The sequence below is a fragment of the Platalea leucorodia genome (genome assembly GCF_965183815.1).
Source record: "Platalea leucorodia genome assembly, chromosome: 10".
In the NCBI taxonomy this organism is placed as follows: Eukaryota; Metazoa; Chordata; class Aves; order Pelecaniformes; family Threskiornithidae; genus Platalea; species Platalea leucorodia.
In genome coordinates, this window is record NC_138832.1 from 21,150,932 (window position 1) to 21,172,083 (window position 21,152).

General features: G+C 43.1%; 1 protein-coding gene across 2 annotated transcripts in view; it reads right to left on the bottom strand.

The window, feature by feature from the left end:
• The window catches only part of AMMECR1 (AMMECR nuclear protein 1), a gene marked incomplete at its 5' end in the record, with an annotated part of 110,770 nt that overhangs the window by 63,959 nt on the left and 25,659 nt on the right, over positions 1-21,152 (bottom strand). Inside the window, one exon of one of the 2 annotated variants that reach the window (XM_082322914.1) lies at positions 18,353-18,884. In XM_082322914.1, the coding sequence (XP_082179040.1) occupies positions 18,353-18,884 (532 nt within the window). Of the gene's footprint in view, positions 1-18,352; positions 18,885-21,152 lie in introns of those variants that run through there. The other variant, XM_082322915.1, reaches the window with a different exon arrangement.

Genomic DNA, 21,152 nt, shown 5'->3' on the forward strand with positions numbered 1-21,152 from the left:
TTTGAGTGGTACAAAAGACCTAGTTAAAGGATATCGATAGGAAAGCTGCTCTGTAACCGTGTCTGCAATGCAATTATATTTCAACATTGTAGCTGAATACAGCAGGCAATAAAAATATTTGGCACATGGATAATGAATTTCAAGAAATGAAACAGTGTAAAAAAATTGAAGTCATTAGTAATCCTCCCAATCCATTCCCCCTCAAAAAAACCACAAACAAACCAACCCAAACATACAACCCTAAAAGGAGCAATCCGAACAGCAAAAAGACTGCAATAGCTTGGAGGCTGTTAAAAACAAAATCCCCACCCCCTACAAAAAAAAAAAAAAAAAAAAACAAAGCAGACAAAAATCTGTATTAAAAGACAAGGTAAAACATTCACCACACTTAGAAGAGAAAACAAAAGCAGTCAAAAGAATACCTCAGCCCCAGCAACAAAATCCTACACCCTGACCAAAAAGGGAAGTTAAGGAGGGCATCAGAGAGCAGTCAGCTTTTAAAAACAGAAAGCTTGCCTAATGAGAACAGAAGAGATTATAAAACACATGGTAGGTCAAAAGTAAACAGTAAATAAAGAACTAAAAATGTTTGGGTAGCACCTTGCAAAGTTACTTAACCACATCAAAAGCAGGAAACCAACTAGAAAAAACAATGGGATCTTTGCAGACCAACTCAAAAAAGGGATATAAGGATGACAGCACCAATGCAGAGAAGCTCACTGAACACTCTGTTCCCAGTCTTTACTGGTAAAGCAACTGGGGAGACTTTCAAACCTATCTTCACAGATCAGAGGGACTCAGTCAATTTGAATTAAGTACAGAGGAGGCATTAGGCTGAATGGAAAAGTTAGACATAGTTCACCTAGACCAGGCATTTACAAGACATTCCAAACCTGAAACTGAAGAACTGCTGGGCAACAGGTTGCCAGTGTAACTCCAGTGCACGTAAAAGACCCTGAAGGAGCTGGCACTACAGAAAAGCAAATGTGATTTCCATCCCTGCAAAGTAACAGCAGATCAGATCGCTGTGCACATAGACAACCACAGTCTGTTGCAGAGAGCATGCCCAGCTTCGGTAAAAGGAAATCCTACCAAGACCACGACTTCTCCCCCCAGCTGGTGCCAGCTTACATGTCCCTCTGAATTTGGGGACTTAGCTGTTGGATCCACTGAGTATCTGGGCTGAACAACAGCTAGTCTTATGGAAGGGATCAATCAGGATTATTTCGGAAAAAACTTCTAAGTGTAATCTTCAGCCACCCAAAAAGGGCTCAAGACTTTTTGTGACAGCCTGCACATTCCTCTGCTACACATTGCAGGCTCCTGGCAAACTTCACCATCTTAAAACCACGAGGCACAGGTTTGCTGTACATCGCAATGTTTGCAACTACGTGCTTAAAAGCACCGAGATGCACCCAGATGAACTCAGCAGGGGAAAAAAAAAAATCCCATAACCTTGTTTAGCCTTATATTCCAGCCTGTAAGCTTTGTTCTGATGACTGGGGAATTGGATGTAGGGCAAACAATTGGCAACACTGCCAACACCAGATACACGAAAGGAAGTTTGTCATATGCGACTGCTTTTTCTTCCATAGCTTCTGGATGTACTCGCAGGTACCAACCTACCTGCTGATGGTGCCAAAAGCTGCAAAAAGTCACTGTGGTGAGTCCACCAAAAAAACAAAAACAAAACAAAAAAAACCAAACGGGTTAAAACTCAAGCATTTCTCTCCACTGATATCTTTAGCATTGCTGGAGATAATAGCAGGCTACTGGTCTCGACCAGGAGAGCAGTTACATTCTCAGAGCAGAAAACAAATTCTGGTTAAAGCAACTTAAGCTGCAGTTCTTGGCAGCCTAAAATTAATAATGGCTGGTTGCAAGGGTCCCATCCCTTCCCAGGCTGCACGGGAAGACCCAATCCCTTAAGCCAGCTCTGGCATTTAGCATGCTAAAAGACTCAGCAAAAAAAGTCTTACAACTCAGCAAAAATATAGCCTAACAAAAAGCAGTAAAGTATCTGCTGCTGACTTATCAAGCAGAAACAGCACAGCAAGCATACGCTGATCAATGCAAGTGGTACAAGTGAGGGTGTGGGGCACATATATGAGGATGTTTTGTTTGCCATGGACACACATTCTCATCCAAAAGTCACATTTAATTCGCATTAGCTCCCCAAACCAGCAGACTATAGTCACACCATTAATTATGCCTGCAATAGATCTGGTATGTGAGTGAAGTCAGATTGTGAAACTACAGTCCGGTTCTATAATGTCATTCAAGTGACTCGCAGGATACAAATACACTGCATAAGATAGTCAGCTATTCAACGCTAACAACAATAAAGGAAAACAAAATTCTCGAAGACCTAGAATTAACCTCAAGCAAAGAGACTACAATGTTTCCATAACAAAGCTGAAACATTTATTTCTAAAATTAAATATTCTCTCAAACACCACGAGATACAAACAGTCTCTCATAACTATGTACAGAACACCTTCAGTAAGATCCCTTCAAATGTCAAAACTGAATTTCAAAAACCATCTCATCAGCCTGGAAACACTGGAAAAAAAAAAAAACAAAACAGGCTGCATTTTAATTCTGATGCATTAAAACCTGTGTGTTCATGTTTTTCTTCACTAGATACCATTTTATGAAAGCAAAAAGCTAACTACATTTTCATATTAACTTTGAAAATTACGCACCATTTCAGAAGCTATCTAACACAAAATTACAACTACATTGTGCACCAGCAAAATATATATAGCCTTTCAGAAATAGTACCGAGTTCTCTGAAAAAAAAAAAATGTATGTACTGCATGCCACAACTCTGTTCACAAAAATATATAGTATAAAATTGCTAGTTTTGTTTAAGATAGTTGTTGGGGGCTTTTTGGTAGTATACCAAATAACTCACTATCCATGAGCAGAACCCACACAACCATAATTCGATCACTATTCTGGGAATTAACCGAAATAAACCAGCTGTGGATCAAATCACTGACCTAAAGGGCAATATTATTTTGTTCTTATTATATCTGTACATTGGTTAGTCAATGAAGTTTCCAAAGGCCAAACCACTGAAGATGTATCTTTATTCCAGAAGACTAAAGATTCAACCATCCTACTGCCTATTTATTTTTAAAATCAACACACTTATAACGGTAGATGGCTTTTAAAGGACTATGAAAAAGGCTGTAAATTCCTTGAAAACAGCAGAGAGGTCTAAGTTGTTCCTTTCTGGATTTCTCAGTGCAATACTTCAAGGTGCCAGGCCTGCTATTTTCACCTCTTCCAAGGCAGAAGAACTCAACCATCATCTCACTCATTGACCAGACTCCAGGCTCCAATTCTTATTCACCACACCTGACAGCTGGAGGTTGGCACCTATTTTTCTTTCAGTAACCTCTGACAAGTGGGTCTACACTCTGCTTGGCAAGTTGTACCGAAAGCTAAAGCATGGATTTACATACTTGACTTTGCTCAGGTACAGCCACTGGTACCGCATCCACCCCATCAACAGCACTCAGCTCTGTGCCAGACCATACATGTAAGCATAGGGCAGCATGTTCCAGCTCAGCAGTTTACCTCATCCTGTGAGGCCAAACTCTTCCTTTGACCGTTGTTTCCAGTTTTATCTCCTTAGAGGTTGCTACTCCTTCAACTGCATCCAAGCCCAAAGCACAAGTAGCAGTGGCCATCCTTCAGCTGATGTGGGAAACCTCAGCTGGGATGGGGGGGGGGACAGAAGAACCACCATTTTAAAACACCGATAAACAATAAACACAGCATCAGCTGTGGAAGCAATAGTCACCTACTATCTCACTTCACTGTTTGTTTGTTTAAAAAAAACAAAACAAAACAACCAAAAAACCCGAAACAAAACAAACTAACAACCCACCCACCAAAACCCAGCTTTGCTTAGTTGTTCACATACCATAATTTCAAAACCTATCAATTTGAAGTCTTCTGACATCTCAAAGTAAACGTGGAAGCCCCGACTTCCCCAGATACCTCAGGGTGAGCCTGTCCTTTCAGCTCCCCGTTACTCCCTTTCATAGAACCTGTGCTCCTAAACTGCTGCATTTCTTTGCTGTCATGAATTGCTGTGAAAATCAAAATCTATTTTGTTAGTTGGCTAAAGTCAAGTAGTAAAGGCCCCAGTATCACTAGGTCAAAAAAATTACTGCTTAACAAATACTTTGTTTGCCATTTGGGTTTTATTTTCACAACCCTTCTTAGTAACAGCAAAGATACTGTGTTCAGAAAAGCAATATCCCCATTCCCTGTTCAACGTGAAGCATTACTAAGTTACGGTTCAGTTACAATTCAGTGAAAAATTATTTATACACATAACATTCTCCAAATTCATTACCTCCACAGAGCTCTGTTATTGACCAACATGTGCCTCTATTCATCTCCACCTCGAGAAAGACATAAATCTTACTCAAGCCAAGAGCAGGGTGGAAAGAGCAGTAAAAGTTTCTCTGCTAAAGCGAAACAGTTTATTAGAAAACAAACCCCACTTACTAAGTTAGTAATCCTGCTAGGCCTAAACAGGTCACAGAGAGCCAACTTGGGCATCGCTGAACTCACACTGAAACAAATAAATCTGTTAAAAAATAAGTTATTCCACTTTCTATCAGAAGCTGCCTACAGAGAGTTCATCTAACAGTCCTTAAAGATACTAAACTTCATCTACCATCACTATTCTCCAATAATAATCCTTCCTTTAAAAGAAAAAAAAAAAAAAGCATCAGCATCACAGTTTAAAAGACCTATCCCCATATTCAGACACAGAAGCTACTAGTGACAGCACTGAACTTCTAGGTCAGAAGTATCTGTGGATCGTTACTAACTACTACGGCTGTACAAGAGGACACGAACAATTTACCAATGTCACCAAGTGTCAATTGGAGAAAAAAAAAGAAAAAGAGGAATTTTTAAGCTAGAAATAAACTGACAATTATATGATATGGAGACGATATGCTTTGTCACAATAGCCTGATAACCAGAGACTTTCAATAGCAAAACTAATGTTTTCATTATTGAAAACCAGAAGATTCCTCAGTCTAGAACATATTACCAAAGCAGAAGCCACTAAGGCACCAGGATTTTGCCATCCATCAGTCCCCTTCCACAGGGGGACCATGAGAAGGAACAAAACCCACACTGATGCCTGAAGCCCAAATCCAGTCCAATGAACTCAGAGAGAATGAGGGACCTTTTAAACTATCAAATCTATTAAGCTCCCTACCAAAGGCAATACACCATATATTTCTTACCATAAAGTGATCGAGATCTATCTAAACTATCTGGATTGCTTGCCCCGACTAATCCTATTAAAGGTTACTATAAAGCCATACTGCTCCAGTAAGGAGAAACCTTACACTCTAAATCTAAAACTTATTCACAGTCACTTTATATCCTTTTGTTCTTCTGGCAGTACTGGCATCTAGTTTAAACAGGTAATTTGTGTCCCTTTGTCTTTCTCTTCGTCTATACACATACATATGCACACACAAACATATATACACATAGACCAGTCTGTATACACACATATACATACACAGCGTCCCCCAATCAAATTCTGTACCTCTCAGCTATTGTTCTGATCCTCTAAAGCAGCCTAGCTCTTCTCATCTTCCTTTGCAAGCTGATCTCACACTTCTTCCAGGCACTCTGGCCGCCATGCTCTGCAAACAGAAAAAGTCTTCTGCCTGAGAGTAGCAGAACCATAAAGTTTTACAAGTAAGATCTCAGCCACTCTCTGGTACAATCGTATTTAATACTTTTCTATTTTTACTGCTAATTTCTCTTTAAAATAGCCACTTGTCCTTTGCATATCTATAGCATAATGAAGGCTAAGAGACAACTGGCAGTCAACTGGTAATACCTGGAAACCACTAAGGAGAGAAACAAACTTCTGACTTACAGAATCAGTTTTTAATTACTCCTGAAGTACATGAAGCTGCTCTATAAAACATTGATTTTCATCCCATTTCTAACAGTATAGCCCCTAAAGTATTTTAATCATTCCTGTATAGCATTCTGATCTTCCTCCCAACTCTGCCTCATTAAAATTTCATTATAATCTACCTATTGCTGGGTGGGGTGGGGTGCCAGGGAGGATTACTAATAAAAGGCATCACTTCTGGCTCAAGACACCCCAAACTGCAAGTTGCTGAAGACTAGAAAAATATTTGGGGAAGTATCATTATACAGTCACTGCTTGTACCTTCCTTGTCACCCTACCTTCTCTTTCTACTCATCTCCATTTTTCAACATTCAGTAAATCAAGGAATCTTGCTTTGCTACAGAACCAGAGTTTAATGGCTCTAACAGGGCAGTAAATGGGTACCATACCCTCCTCTCAGTTCTAAGATGTCCATAAAAGAACGGTGTACATGCAACTAGGACAAACAGGATGTCTAGAGCAGAAACAACTATGCTATATGATTTTTGGAAGGTCTTGTCTTTAACTTGTGCTAGTAGACTTAAAACTGTCTAAAGTATTCTTAGAGAAAGGATTCCCTGAACAGTAGCCTAAAAAGATGCAGGAGGATACTGTTACTAAGAGTACCCAAGTGGAGAAAACTGCTGAAAGAAAAATTCATTGAAAATTCTGTGACTTAATTGAGAAGCAACAATAGCCTTTGAAGGATTCAAGCTAACATGAATACAACCGTGATTCACTTCAGATATAATAGATAACAGTTTAAAAAAAAGAAAAAAAAAATATATATGCCTCCAAGTTGCCAGTTTAGGCAAAAATATCCTGAGCTGAGTCTGCAGAGCTTCCTGGCATGCCTTTCAGGGTAGTCTAGTCAAGGGAGAGAACAATCGCAACAATAGCCAATTTCTATAGTCTCTCTCACTACTAACTTAAAGAAAAGTAGGTCAAGGTACCTTTTTTTTTTCAGTAAGAACACAAGGTAGAGAGATTGAGGGTCTCACCCAGGTTTGTCCACCATCATGACACGGTCAGGAACAAAACACAAATCTTCCAAACCTCACTGCAGTGATTTATCCTTCAAGTCACACTTGCCTCCTCTAATAACTTGCATACAGAGAGGTTGGACAGAACTTGCAAAACCCTAGAAAGACACAGAGGTCCAATGGCCAATCAATGTTTTTATGCAAGATTATCTCTTTCTTTTTAGACTAATCCAATCACTTAAAAACAAATAGAGGCCTTATCTATGGAACCATCTGAAGATTACTGCTCCCTTGGCAATGGCATCTTCCAAGAAATTTCTGGCATCTCCAAAAACCTACGCTTTAGTATCAAAGTGTCAGAGACGACTCTGGACTGCTCTCGTTTTCTTCTCCAGAGCAATTTCCATTAAACATTCTACACAAAATGAAAACCAAGAAAGTATATTACGCTTATGTTGCCTAACTTCTGGATGTACATCTGTGATCTGTACATTTAGGTGATTACTGCTCAGAGGAAGAGTAAATACCGCACATCTCCAGTTCGGAGCATACGGACTTTTAAGGTGAAACTATATCTAAGCATGTCTCAGTGGCTTAGCACTTTTCCTTGGGGGAAAAAATACAAGAACATTTTTTTAAACCAAGACAAAATTTCAGTGAAAAGTTCAGAAATAATCAGACCTATAGCCTCAATAATTTAATTTATGAATTTTGACAGTCTCAGACTGAAAAAATTCACAGAAAATTTACTAGGAACCATTCAGGAATAGCCCACTTATTTAGCAGGGACAAAAGTTTCTTATTTCCAACCACTTAGCATAAAACACATTGTAGCAGCAGAGTGCTCATCACCTTCTTCTATCCTCATCCATCCTGTCTAGTGTAACTACTTTCAGCTTATGACAAATAAGACTCATCTGCTGCTGAGCATCTCTGACACATTTAAAGAGGAAGAAAACACACTTAAGTTAGCAGAATGGTATAGGGTAGTAGGCAGTCTTTGAGTAGGTTATTCCGAGCAACTTATATTACATATGTAAAAAAACTTAACACCTTGAAATTCTCCACAATGAAAAAAGAAAAAAAAAAGAAAAAAGAAAAAAGGCAGCTAGCAGCAAACAACCTGAAGCACAGATTTCATATCCTCCCCAAAAGAGGCACTACTGGGAGATACTTTTTGCAGTGGCTTAGATTTCTATGTTAAAATATAGTCCAAGCACAGCAAACCGCAATAATTCACCCTTGAGCTGGAAAGCGTGAAAATGCTAAGTGTACATGGGAATATTTGTCTCACTTGAATCTTTTTTCTGTGAAATAAGAGAGAAAGGTAATTTGTATTCTATTTATCCTTCTTTATAACCCTTTATTTTTAATGGTTGGTTTTATCCAGCATTCCTTCCAATGAACAGCACCAATCTTTATCTTCTTTCAACTTTTATTCCCAGTATTTTACAGGAATTCAGATGGTATGATGGCGAGTATCCCACATGAGTTTTTTGCCACCTGCCTCTTCTCTATCTGTTTACTTTTCAGCTCCAGTTGAACTGAACCAGAGCCAGAATTATGCTCCTATTTCTTAAGGAAGAGTGAGTCTAATCACTGGAATTTCACATTCCATCAGCATGCTAAGAGGGACTCGTTTTAATATTACATTTCCATTTGGTTCTTCAGAGTTTGGATAACTGCTTATATGATACTGTACCAAAAGAACTTGCCTTCTATCGCTTGGCTTGCAGTTTTTCATCTGGGCCAGTGACTTGCTGAAGTTTTGTTCCCCTCATGCATAAGGGATACATCACTTGCAATTACTCAGCTCCCTTCAGGCACTGCGGCAGTCTTTGAAGAGGGCTTCTTTCCTCACTACGACTACACCTTTTCTGTGGGTTTTTCAACCACCTCCTCAGCCTCCAATACTCTCTCTACAGAAAGACTACTTAAAGAAGACTGGTGCAACACTTTTCTGACTGGCATTCACTGCCTGCTTAATGTGGCAGTCAAATTAAAGTACTGAGGACTAGAAAAACATTTTTTTCTCCTTATAAAGCTTACAAGAGACCTCTACCTAGCACATCATCTTCCCCAAAAGTCAATCTTTTAGCACATTTATTTATACAGAAAAAAACTGCCTTGCAACTTGTCATTCACTGGCAGATGAACTTATCCTTGTGCTGACTAACTGGGTAAGGAAAATGGTGTGGCATCCAATCCTTATGTTCTTACAGTCACCTGGAAAAGGAGCTGGAAGCGACCAGATGTACTTAATTGGCCCATACTGTTGCCCACCAGTGGAGGATCACACACTTTTTTCCACCTTTCCTAATGCACCTAAAACTCATGAACTCTAGAGCTTCAGCCACACAATTCTCATCTCTGTGCAAAATGTCACATGAAAAACAAGTAAAGTGACTTAACTCCCTGGAAAGGATGAAGCAGAAGTAATTCTGATGCTGATTAGAAAAGGATTATGACAAGGATCCTTCCCCCCTTTCTCTTCTGTTTCAAACATGGACTCCAAACACCACCCAGTAAAGCAGGCAGTGTCGCTGGAACCCATCATGTGCCAGCAAAGCCTGGAGAGGAGACATCTTTGCTGGCAGACGGGCAAAGGATAAATTATAGGAGTATGTCTATGGCTCATATATTACAAACACCACAGCCCTAGGCAGGACGTTGCCAAAAATGCCACAGAGTTCAAGCTAATGGGAAGAAGGGCATAAAATTAGATTTTCTATGGCATTAAGGATTGTGAGAACTCACTCCCTGTAACACAGAAAGGCACGAGTACTCTGGAAGACCCATACATCTCTATATGGCTGCTGTCCCAGTGACCTTGCCACAACTCAGCGGAGCTGTTCTGCATTCCGTAAGATGTCATTCTCGTGAAATTAGCACTTTAATAACCTTGGCTGCAAGTACTCAGTGTGGCAAAGCAACATCCATGTACTCACAACAAGCACTGCCTTCCAGAAAGCTATTAAAGCCCAGTCAGATCACAAAAATTTAAGGCATATCCTATAAGGCACAGAAATATATGTGCAGTCCGGAAGGGGGACAGCAGGAGTGAAGAGATGTGACAAATGCAACAAATATCTCACTGAATAAGTGTTTATGGCCAACGGAGCAGGGGGGTATCCCACTTAACAAATGAAGCCCTGATCCCTTTTGACAAGATCGCCGTTATGAAAATGAAGGGCTTTTTAAAAGGTCTTACAAGTAGCCCAGGAAAGAGACCTACTGCTGTTCACCGTGCTGGGCTGAAAGACACCACAGCTTTCTGTCAGTCAGCATATACCACAGCGCTAACAAACAGTAAGGAAATCTACATCATGTATCAATTCAAGTTCAAATTATTAACTACATGCTATCTGAATACAGCACTAGGACCAACTTAACAGCTACATTCCATTTTATAGCTATTGCACTCCCTAACATTCTTTGTTATTAATGAAATGTTTTTGAGAATTTGTGAATTAACTGCAGTAGAGCTGCCCCATCTTGTTATTTAAATGCAAACTTTGCAATGCTAAACTGAGTACCAATATAATACCCCACTGCGTAGGAGCATGAACATCATAAAAAAGGTCAAGCATTTTCATAATGCTTTGCTAATGAGGGTCAGGGCCTGACTGGACTTGTTTTGGCCTTCAGCCTAGCAACAGTTTCTGTATTGGCCAAACTTTGATGAGTCTACTATTATTTTTAAATAATTTGCATCTCTCCTGCCTTCCATAGAGACTCTTACCACAGAAACCACCAGTATATGGCTCAAACAACTTCTGTGTTAGCATACTAGCACTTCTACTTCTGAAGACAATAATTTGATGCTATGGAAAACCTGCAGTTAACTGTAAACAAGTACTTAATGTAAAAACAGACAGCTTGACATACTGAGTTTGCTCCATTAATTATGGCATGAGTCTTGAGAGAACCAAAAACTATGGACTAGAGAAATGTATTTCATTCATTGACTGGTCACAGCCCAGATCTGTAAACTAAGCGAACCGAGCTAGCCCCATCTTCCAAACTTTCATCTCCTGGTTCTCTCTTAGTTGTGACCAACAGCAACTACTCCCTATCTATCTGGAGATGAGCAGTTAAAAGGATGTTTAGGGCTTGATAACAGAACTGTGCACACACTTAGATGATATCTACTTGTTTCTTAACCGATGTGACAAAAAATGCCAACGTTAGATTCCTCTTGTTTTAGTATTCAATGCTAGATAACATTACAACTATAAAGGTGTCATAAGAAACAACATGTTTAACTCACAACTGAAGAAGAGGCAGAGCTTTGCACTTTTAGTAACTCCAACCAAAATATTTGCATTCTTAAATCATTAACTTCTCAACAATTTCTAGCAAAGAATATTAGATTTATATGTACACATGAAGTAAGTAAAATCCAGACCCAAAACATATTTTTCTCACACGTAGACAGGTTAAACAGGAATATATAATGCCAAAATCAATATCAAAATTTGAATTTGAAAAATCCATGGAAATCTTTATCAGGAAGTTATCTTCAGTATGAGACAGAGTAAAAGAAAACATGACAAAAGATATGAAAGTAACTAAAACAAAGGAGGCATTAAAAATGAATGACCAGACTGATGGCACAGGAAGAGGTGGCTGCTGACTCCTCACTCTACAAGGGGTATGAGAACAAGTAACTTCTGCAAAACTAGCATTGCAGTGAATCAGAGCATTTATTAGAACTTTGCGGTGACTGCTTTTAGCTGAAGAAACAAACCCAGCGTCCATCGTTAAGACTGTCTACTATGTGATCTCCTGTACTAAAAGAAATTATCTCATTTGGACATAACAGCTCACTAAAATGAGCTTATGAAGGAAAAAGCCCTCAAATTATAGTTAAGCTAATTTGGAGTTTTATCATAGCAATATTTTCTCCATTCACCAATCGTACCAGAAGACGAATCTCCTGGCAAAGGTAGGTTCTTTCTGAAGCCATGCAACTTTACCCCTTTTCCTCCTCTGCTGTACCAAGATGCATTCACCCGTCCTGCTTTCAAATATGCTGGGAATTCCCTGCTGAGCCCTGCCAACGCCAGCCAAAATACACATTTTCTACTGCACTGTGTTTTAAAAATGTCTACTGCAGAATGCAACTCTGAAAGAACCACCACTTCACATTCCAACATTTAATATTCAACAGTAAAGACCGTGTTAAGTCAGAAGAAAATACTGAAGCTTATACAAAACTGCATGACATAAACATGAAAAACAGAATGAAGTCAGACAGACACACAGACATGAGAGAACACTTCCCTGTCTGCGTGCTTTGTTACAGCGTTTTTTGTTTTATGACTGGTGTTGATCTTTAGCCATGACCAAGCAATCATTATAGCTGTTGTGTAATGTTACTGAGTGTGACAATAAATACAAATTATTGCACAGAGTCTGCCACACAAGCAAGCCTCCACTGCCATACAACTAAGTCTTGGAGAGAAACAACAAAATTTCAAATTTCTGACATCAAGAATAGCAATGTCAATAGGTACAGCTGAACTCTGAGCAGGGATTGCAGGGGAAGAATATTGGGGTTTTTTAAGACAATATAAAATTCATACTTTGGTAAGCTTCCAGGCAAAGTTTCACAAAAATGCTTGTAATGAAACATATACCAAGGCAAGGAAGGAGTCAAGCACAAGGCTCCAACTTCAAACATTACAAGAAGTTGTAGAGACTAAAACAGGAAGTCAGGCTGCAGGCAAGAAACAAGAAATTGAGAAAAGCATGTAATCCTATGAACTTGCAAGCCATAACATTTTTATTTACATGTATGTGTAAGCATATGTACACACCTACAGACAAGCCTTATCTTTCTTCAATGCCTTGAAAGAAAGCATCAGACAGTAATTTAACATTTTGGCAAAAAACAGCTTTGGGACTGTACAGGAAGATTTTAAACTATTTCAATCTAAATTACTAGCAAATCACCACCACTAGTGCCAACATAATATCAAGACACAGTAGCCATGACAAAAAATTGGATGGCCGGTAACGAATGCTAGAACCATTTCGTTACTACAGGGTCAATTTACACTCACTCTGAGCAGAATCACAACTTTCTTTGAGAGCATGAAAACTAATGGCCACAAGATTAGCTAGCTTGACATTTTTTAACTGCCTTGAATTTAAATGACCCCAAACTTCACTAACGAAGAATTAAGGTAGTGTAGTACTGCTACCCCATACCCTTCTAGAGTATATAAATTGACACATCTTAGACCTGAAAACACAATGAAATACAAAGGTCAAGCACATCAACACCGCAGCATATCTGTATCTGTCCTGTAGCCAAATGGAACAGTTGCTGTAAAATACTACAAGTCACCAATGAAGAAAGGAACTGATGGATTTCCATGTCTTTAGGTCAAGACTGGATATTGCCTAGAAAATATTTTAATCCAGAGGCCTTCAATCACAGAAGATGGTCAAGTCATGCAGATTATTCCCGTGGCAAAGAATGTGGCTGCCAACAACGCTTCTGTCTGACGGCTGGAGCCTCCGCACGTGCGCAGGGCTGGCACAGCAGGTCTGATGCTTCCCTAAAGCACCAGATTGACCACAGGTACGCAGATGAGCTACACGCACCATTTAACGCCTCTGGCACAGTCCTCCCCTGCCAACGAAAAGGATATCATCTAGGCATTTGATGCAAGGTGCTCGTGGTGAACATCTTTCCCAAGAGCTCCTGAGCCAGGTGGGAAGCAGGGCACGGGCCACATTAGCCATTCCAGCTGCAAAATCTTGTTCTTGTTTACCACATACCAGATAACAGGGGCAGAACAAATGATTCCCCTTACAAACTGTGTCAAGTATGGGTGGTCACCACTAAAATAATTCTGTTTGTTAGCAGGCGACCTTCAGGAAGGGATTATAAGAAGCAAACAACTGACAAATGAGTTAACCTGCTGGACTGGCACACAATGCCTTCCCCACAAAGATGTTGACATTAATATTAAGTAGGCAAGCTGAAGAGCTTGAGGCAAACACTGTGCAGGATCACAAACTCAAAAGGCTGATTTCTGTGTGCCAAGGGAAATCTTTATAGTGAGCAGAGGTGTGAGAACCCTTAAGAAAAAAAGTCCTCCTCATTCCCCACAGCACAGCTTCAACTGAACTCCTCTTCACACACTTACCCTTCCCATCCTGCCACAACCTTCCTGCACACACTTGCACTTCTGCTCAAACACTTCCCGACTAGAAGAAAAATAGTAGGGAGTAGTGTGAACCTTGAGCCCTTTTGCACTGGTGGGTGACGCTTTTCCACTTCCACAATGGAAGGCAGGATTGCTTCCACAGATCGCAGAGGCGTGGGGTGTGTTGCACAAGACCAAACCAGAAAGGAAATAAAGGGATGCAAGTTATTTGTCAGAAAGGTAACAAACACAGGAAAAGAGGCTACTCAGTTTTCTTTCTCCCTAAATGAGTGGGGTAAAATGTTTTTACAACTCTTCTTCCATCTCCTTACAACTTATTTCTATTGCCACTTCTAAAAAACCTGCCTTTTAATCAATTGCAGTGTTTCATAGCTTCACTCATCAAACTGAGTTTCAGGAACAGTGTCTGAGTGACATTGTGTATAAGTGACAATTTTTGTCTGGGGCAGCAATTTTCAAACTTTGTATCAGCTTCCACACCTTCAGGATAATTTCTACATTCCTTCTGCACCTATAGTTTGAGAACCACCACACCGGTAGAAGCAAGGGAAAAGCACATGCCCTGCAGAACATACCCCATGAAGAAGGGAAGGGGTGACTTAGAGAGCAACTCAAAGTGACATGAAATAATAGGCAGAAGAAAGCCCTTCAACTCTTCAGTGACAGAATAAAATGTTGGCAGATCAATGGAAGCCTACAAAAGAAGAGGAAGCCTGTGGCTGGAAGGATTTGACGAGCCTGTTCTCACCAAGACACTGCTGGACAGATTCAGTATCTTCCAGCTATCTCATTTTGAATCCATGAGTCACTCTCTCCAACCCAGCAGCTCCTTAGCAATACCCTTGACCAACACCTCCTATCCTGTGCTTTAGGAACTACAGTCAGAGATATGAAAATGCCAACTATTTCATCCATGTATGGGCTGTGCCAGAGTCCAAAACCTGCACCCTTTCCAAACAGGCATTTCGCCTCATTCCTACTAACTGATCCAAATTTCCTTCCCTTCGAGCCCTGTCATGGTCCTCATCTTGGCATCAAAAATTTACAAAAATCCAGAGGTGTCAGAAGCAGGTTTTGTTCAAAAGACAACACACCAGAACCCCCTGTCCAAGTGATTCAGCCACCTGCTTTTCTTTGATCATGCCCAGTTTCATTGTTCAAAGACCTGCAAGGAATATGAGTCATGCTTGTGTGAGGATACCTGCTTACAGGTCTTTCATCCTCCCTGTAATTAATGTAATTTAAAAAAAATATTTCTAGAATTCACATACAAACTCTTACTTTAGACCACTACTCTTAGAACAGATATTTTGATGTACTGACAAAAACTTCCAAAAGGATTCCAGGCAGAAAGCTGCAACATACATTCACTGAAAAATGTCAGTTCTCATTCAAGTTTTTTTGCTGTACAGGATGAAGCTCAGCTTCAAAGACAACACCATATCTTTGTGAGCTACCCAGTTATCGATAAGCTTGCCTGCAAATCTTTTGAATGTTAGAAGTCATGCTGCCTCTGAACACTTAGCAGGAGCAATTTATTCACCAACCTAGAATTTTCCATGTAATAGTGAACAACTTTTCCAAAGTTGCTTCCCCAACTGCACAAACATAATCAGCTCACAAGGCTGCTGAAAGCAGCAGTTCTGCCATCTGTCTGCTTATTCCCACCTCACACTTGTGCAGGCACAAGTGTTTGTGAAGCCATGCAACAATCTAGAGGGAACCAATCTCTGTGAAAAGTAACCAGGGAAAAAAATAAAATTATGATTAGATCATTTCTCAATCTGTACAACTGTGCATGCTGGCACAAGCATGGGAATAAGCAGAAATGATATCACTAATTTTAATGGCAGTCCCATTTTCAGAAGTCCATTGATACAGCAACTTTTCACCAGGTCTAGCAACTAAATCTGAAAAACACTTAAGCACACGTATGAATTTTAGAAAAATACAAATAATTTTACTTAATTTGCTATTGTGTTCTTGTGGGAGAAGAAAGGTGAAGTGATCTCCTGGTTGCTAAGAGGAATCAAAGTGCTTACTGGAAAACGTTTCAGTGGCGAGATCTTCACCCTGCCTCAGTTTCCTCCACTAATAAAACAGAGAGAGTAGCACTAATCGGTTCAACAAAACATTCTGCAATACAATTAAAAAACATAATAACAACAAGGTAATATTGTTACAGAGAGACACAGACAGAATTTAACTCTCTTACAGCAATGAAAGAGTAAAACGGCACAAAGCTGATGCTGTAACCTATAGTGGTCTGGGATGGAGAACAGATACAGGACAACGCAAAGCAAAATGGCTACTTAGAGCAGCAGTTCCTAAACATTTGGTATCTACATAAGGACAGACACAGATTTACAAAAGACCTGGGTAAAGAAACTCACAGTGGAGTCTCCCTGCCCTCCTTTCATTATTGGTACTCTGATGTAATCACATAGGAGTTATGAAGAGCATATAGGGAAGACTTGCTGGGGTGGCAGGTTAAGTAGGAATCCACAGAGCTGGGTTGTCATGACAGCAGCTGAAAGTATGCAAGAGACGTATAGATCCCGGGTGTTAGAATAGCAAGGACTCCAAATAAAATCATTAATACTTTACATTATTTTTAACACTGAGAAGCATACACTACATCTCATTAATGAAACACGGACTGCATGATAACCATTTGCATTGGTGAAGGTGCACGAGGGTCTAGGACACACACCAAAAAATTTGTATTCATTAAGTACTGGTAACGTACGGGTTCTCACAAATTCGGTAGTCATGCTATACATAAGACGAAACAAGTGACATGCACTCTGGTGGACCAACACACTCGAGTCTCAGCTGAAGCTTGGAAACTCACCACATAAGCTCCATCCCATTTAAAAGCAAAGTAAAACAGCGGAAACTTAATTTCAACAAACCCTCACGTTAATTTTGCATTCAAAGAGACTTGGAGCATGCAGCGAGCCAGTAACTCATCCCAGCTGAGAGGAAATAACTTCCTGTCAGAGAGAAGTTACTCCCTAAGTGTCTGAACTCTATCTGCAGCAGCACAGCCGGTTCCCCGGCGCAGGCAGGCTGCAGGTGCTGACATGCTGGGCAACGCTGTCTTGACGGGTCACTTCCGAAGGCGGGAGGGCACGGGGTTCAACACAAACACTGACCAAGAGCGGCCAAGGACGTGAACGAAGCAGGCCCTTGGTGGAGGCTCTCGCAAGGAGGCTCGGGAGGTGGAGGAGGATGGGAGTAACAGGTGTTTATGTGATCTGTTCAAAACTCTGGGAATTTTGATGTGGTGGATTACTCAGGGACTCGGGATGTCTAACACTGGGTGATCTTCAGGGGTCGTTACAAACCAAGGACTCTGCGCAGTTTGAGACCGAAGTAGCGCTACGAGTGCCTGGCACAGGGGACGTACCGGTACGCCAGCGCTCACAAATCCGGGATTCGCCCGACAGGTCTCTTACACCGGGTCCTCACCATCCAACACTGGTGAAGCAGAGGCCCGCGCTCATGCGGAACACAGGGACAGAGAGAGGCTGCCTAGCGAGGGGTCCCAGTAAGGGCTACTGGTGAAGCGAGCACGGAGCGGTCTGCTCAGGTGCTACTGCACACAAACCGGGAGCGGGGAGAGGGCACCGGCCCCGGGGCGCTGCGGGAGGCGCCCGCAGCCGGACATCGCCGCGAAGCCCACGGGGGCCCGGAGCCCGGCGCGACGCGCCCGCACAAAGGCGGGCTGCTCGGAGCAGGGCGCTGCCGGGGCAGGCACGGCCCGGCCCGGCCGGAGGTGTGAGGGAACGGGGCGGCGGGGAGATGCCACCAGCGAGTCCGGTGCGCGACGGGCCAAGAGGGGCCCGGCAGGGGTTAACAGTGGGACCGGCCAGCGGGGACGCACCGCCGGGGAGCGGGGAGGCGGGGAGCGCGGAGCGGGGCGCTTCCTGAGGCGAGCCGGGCGCGGGAGGGCAGCGCGGCCCCGGGGCACGGCGGGGAGCCCGGCCGGCGCCCGCACGGCCGCGGGGCGGGGGCGCCCGCGGGCCAGGCCCCGGGCCAGGCGGGCCGCGCGGGGCCAGGCGAGGACAGGGGCCGGGCGGCGGCGGCGGGGAAGGTGCCGGGCGAGGAGGCGGCTGCCGGCGGGGCGCCCGGCCGGGGGAGCCGGGCGGGACGGGCGCACACGAGGCGCCCACGAGGGGCGGGCGTGGGGCGGCGGGACGGGGCACGGCGGCGGCGATACTCACTAGGGGTCGTTGGTGAAGCGGGGGCTCCGCGGGGGCTGGTAGCCGTACAGGTGACAGTAGAGCACATCGAAGCAGAAGCAGCACATCTCGGCCGACACCACCATCTTCCTGCAGCCGGGCCCGCCGGAGCCGGCGCCGGGGGAGGAGAGCAGCGAGGCGGCCGGCGGGGAGAGGCCGGCGGGGCCCCCGCCGCAGCTGGGCGGCAGCGGCGGGGAGAGGGCGCAGCCGGCGGCGCCCCCCGCCAGCCCCCCAAGGCCGTTGAGGCGGGGGCCCCCGGGCGGGGGCAGCGCCCCCGGCTCGCCCCCCGCCGCCGCCGCCCCGCCGCAGTGGGAGCCGCTGCCGCCGCCTCCCGGGCCGGCCGAGCCCGAGGGAGGGGAACTGGAGAGTTTCTGCTTCTTCACCCCGCAGCAACCCGCCGCCATCTTGGAGCCGTCTCCCCCCACGCAGCGCTTCCGACCCATGGCGGGGGGGCCGGCCGACCGGCCGGGGGACGTGCGGCGGCCCGCTCCGCCTCCTGCCGGGCCCGCTCCGCCTGCAACGGGGAGGGGGCGGGAGGGAGGCGGCGGGAAAGGGGGAAGAATGAATGAGGAGCAGGAGGGAGAGGAAGATGGGGGGGGGGGGGGAGAGACAGAGAGAGCTGCGTTAGAGCGACCCGGTGAGTGGCCCCGGCTGACAGGCCGGGGCTGAGGGGGCAGCGCGGCCCGCAGGTGTGGCGGCCGCGGCGGGGCCTGGCGGCCTTTCCCCTCCCCTCCGCACTCCGAGCCACCCCTCTCGCCTTCCCCCCGTGCTTTTTCTCCTCCTTCTGCCAGGGAAGTGGAGCAACTCCACCCCGCGTGCTAAAAAAAATAAAATAAAATAAAATAAAAATAAACCCACAAACCCGAGCTCCGCAGGAGCCGCACGGCAGAAGCAAAGCCCTTGAGATGGTTAAAAACACCCCGCTAAATAATTCAAGTGACCTGAGATGGCTTTCTCTTGGGAAGAGAAGGGAGGGGGGAAAAAAAAGAAGAGAAGCGAGGGGCTGTGTTGGAGTCAGCAGGCTGGGAGCCTGCAGAGAGTGCTTGGATGTACCTACCACATGCAATCGTGATGGCTAAAAGCTACGGGCTTTATATATATATATATATATATATTTTTTTTTTTTTTTTTTTAATTACAGCTTTGGCAATTACTTCACATCCAATAAGCAGCAGCTCAGAGCATAGGCCCTCAGATACAAGGCAAGCGGCCATGACCCTGTGAGACCACGGCCCTCGGTGCCGGCAGCCCAGGCTTTCTCATGGAGAGACCTTTAGGGAAGGGAAGTCCAGAGAGAAAAGGATGTGAGTTCCTGCAGTGCTCCAGACATCTAAAATTAAGCTTACCAAGCTACCGGGGTGGGAGGGGAAATGTGTTTTATATTAGCCTCACGTATAGATATATCTGAATTTATGGAGAGACTTGCAAACGGCCAAAAAGTACTTCAAAAGCTGTGTGTATGTATATTTAGAAAATAACACCTCACCCATCAGTGTTATGCAGCCATCTCTGGCATGGGATATAACAGCTGTTTAACATAGAATAGCAACGCTACAATATCAAGGAAGACAAAGGAGTGAGGACTGCCATAGAGTTAAAATAATATCACAAGTTTAGAGGGACAGACAGTCATCCAAGCTAAAATGCAGTCTACAGAAAGTTTTCACACTCACGAACTACTTAGAGACTCAGTTTTACATTTCTTTTTGGAAATGGTTTCTCCAGCATCCTCATGGTCTTAATTTTGTCTGGATCTTGAATTACCATGGATTTAAAGAGAAAATCCCCAGTTACTAGAGCTCTAATACTAATGGGTTAAAAAGCCCTTTGAGGGTTTCTGTCCAAATACTGGCCTAAACTTCTCTTGCTTTGACTGTGAATCATAGCCTGAGGTGAAACAGCTGCAGGGAATAATAGCAAGCAGAAAGGAGAAGAATTAGACGGTGTAAAGCAGTGTTTTCCATTTTTAAATGTAATGTTTATGTTTGGAGCTGGAGAATACTTGAGAAAGGAACCCAGTTCCCCTGCTCAAACAACTTCCAAGTTTCTTTCAAAACAAAGGCAGTGTTTTCCACTTATGGGATTCATTTGTTTAAAATCAGTTAGCAGTGACACCTTCTGTTGCTTTCAGGAAAACAGTTTCTCCAGGTATTGAATTCTGGCTTTTTCTAGGTTTTTTTTACCATCCTACATTATTTAACACCAACATTTGTAAAAATATCAAGTAATTGCAAAAGCTTTTGATACAGACACAAATATAATTGTTCACTCCACTGGGACAGATATTTGTAAGGTTCAGTGTAAGTCTCAGAGCTAGGACGGATATCCTTATGCAGTATCAAGACTACTGATAGTGCACAGCAATCACTTTTTCCTTAAGTGTTATATTGCAATGGTCCCTGAATGAAAGAGTAAATTAAATATATTACTTATTCATTAACAACACCTTACTTTTTCCACGTCTGCAGATGTTCTTTCCTGTATTTGCCTATAGTTGTGCTCCTATTTTACCTTAGTGCAATGTAATGTATACCAAGTCTCTCTTTTGTAGAGACACCAGCAAGTATATGACCACAACTGTGGAAATTATTGTTTAGTGGAATCAGGAAGACACAATTGTATTATCAAATATTTTTGTCAGTATCTTGAAGTGGAGAGAACTGCAGACTCACAAAACATTTTTCATAGCTCAATGGAAAATTTCCATTTATATTTGAAGAAGAGTTTATTCTTCGGATAAGACAGCTTCAGTTAACTGCAACATCTGTTTCATTGGCCCTTT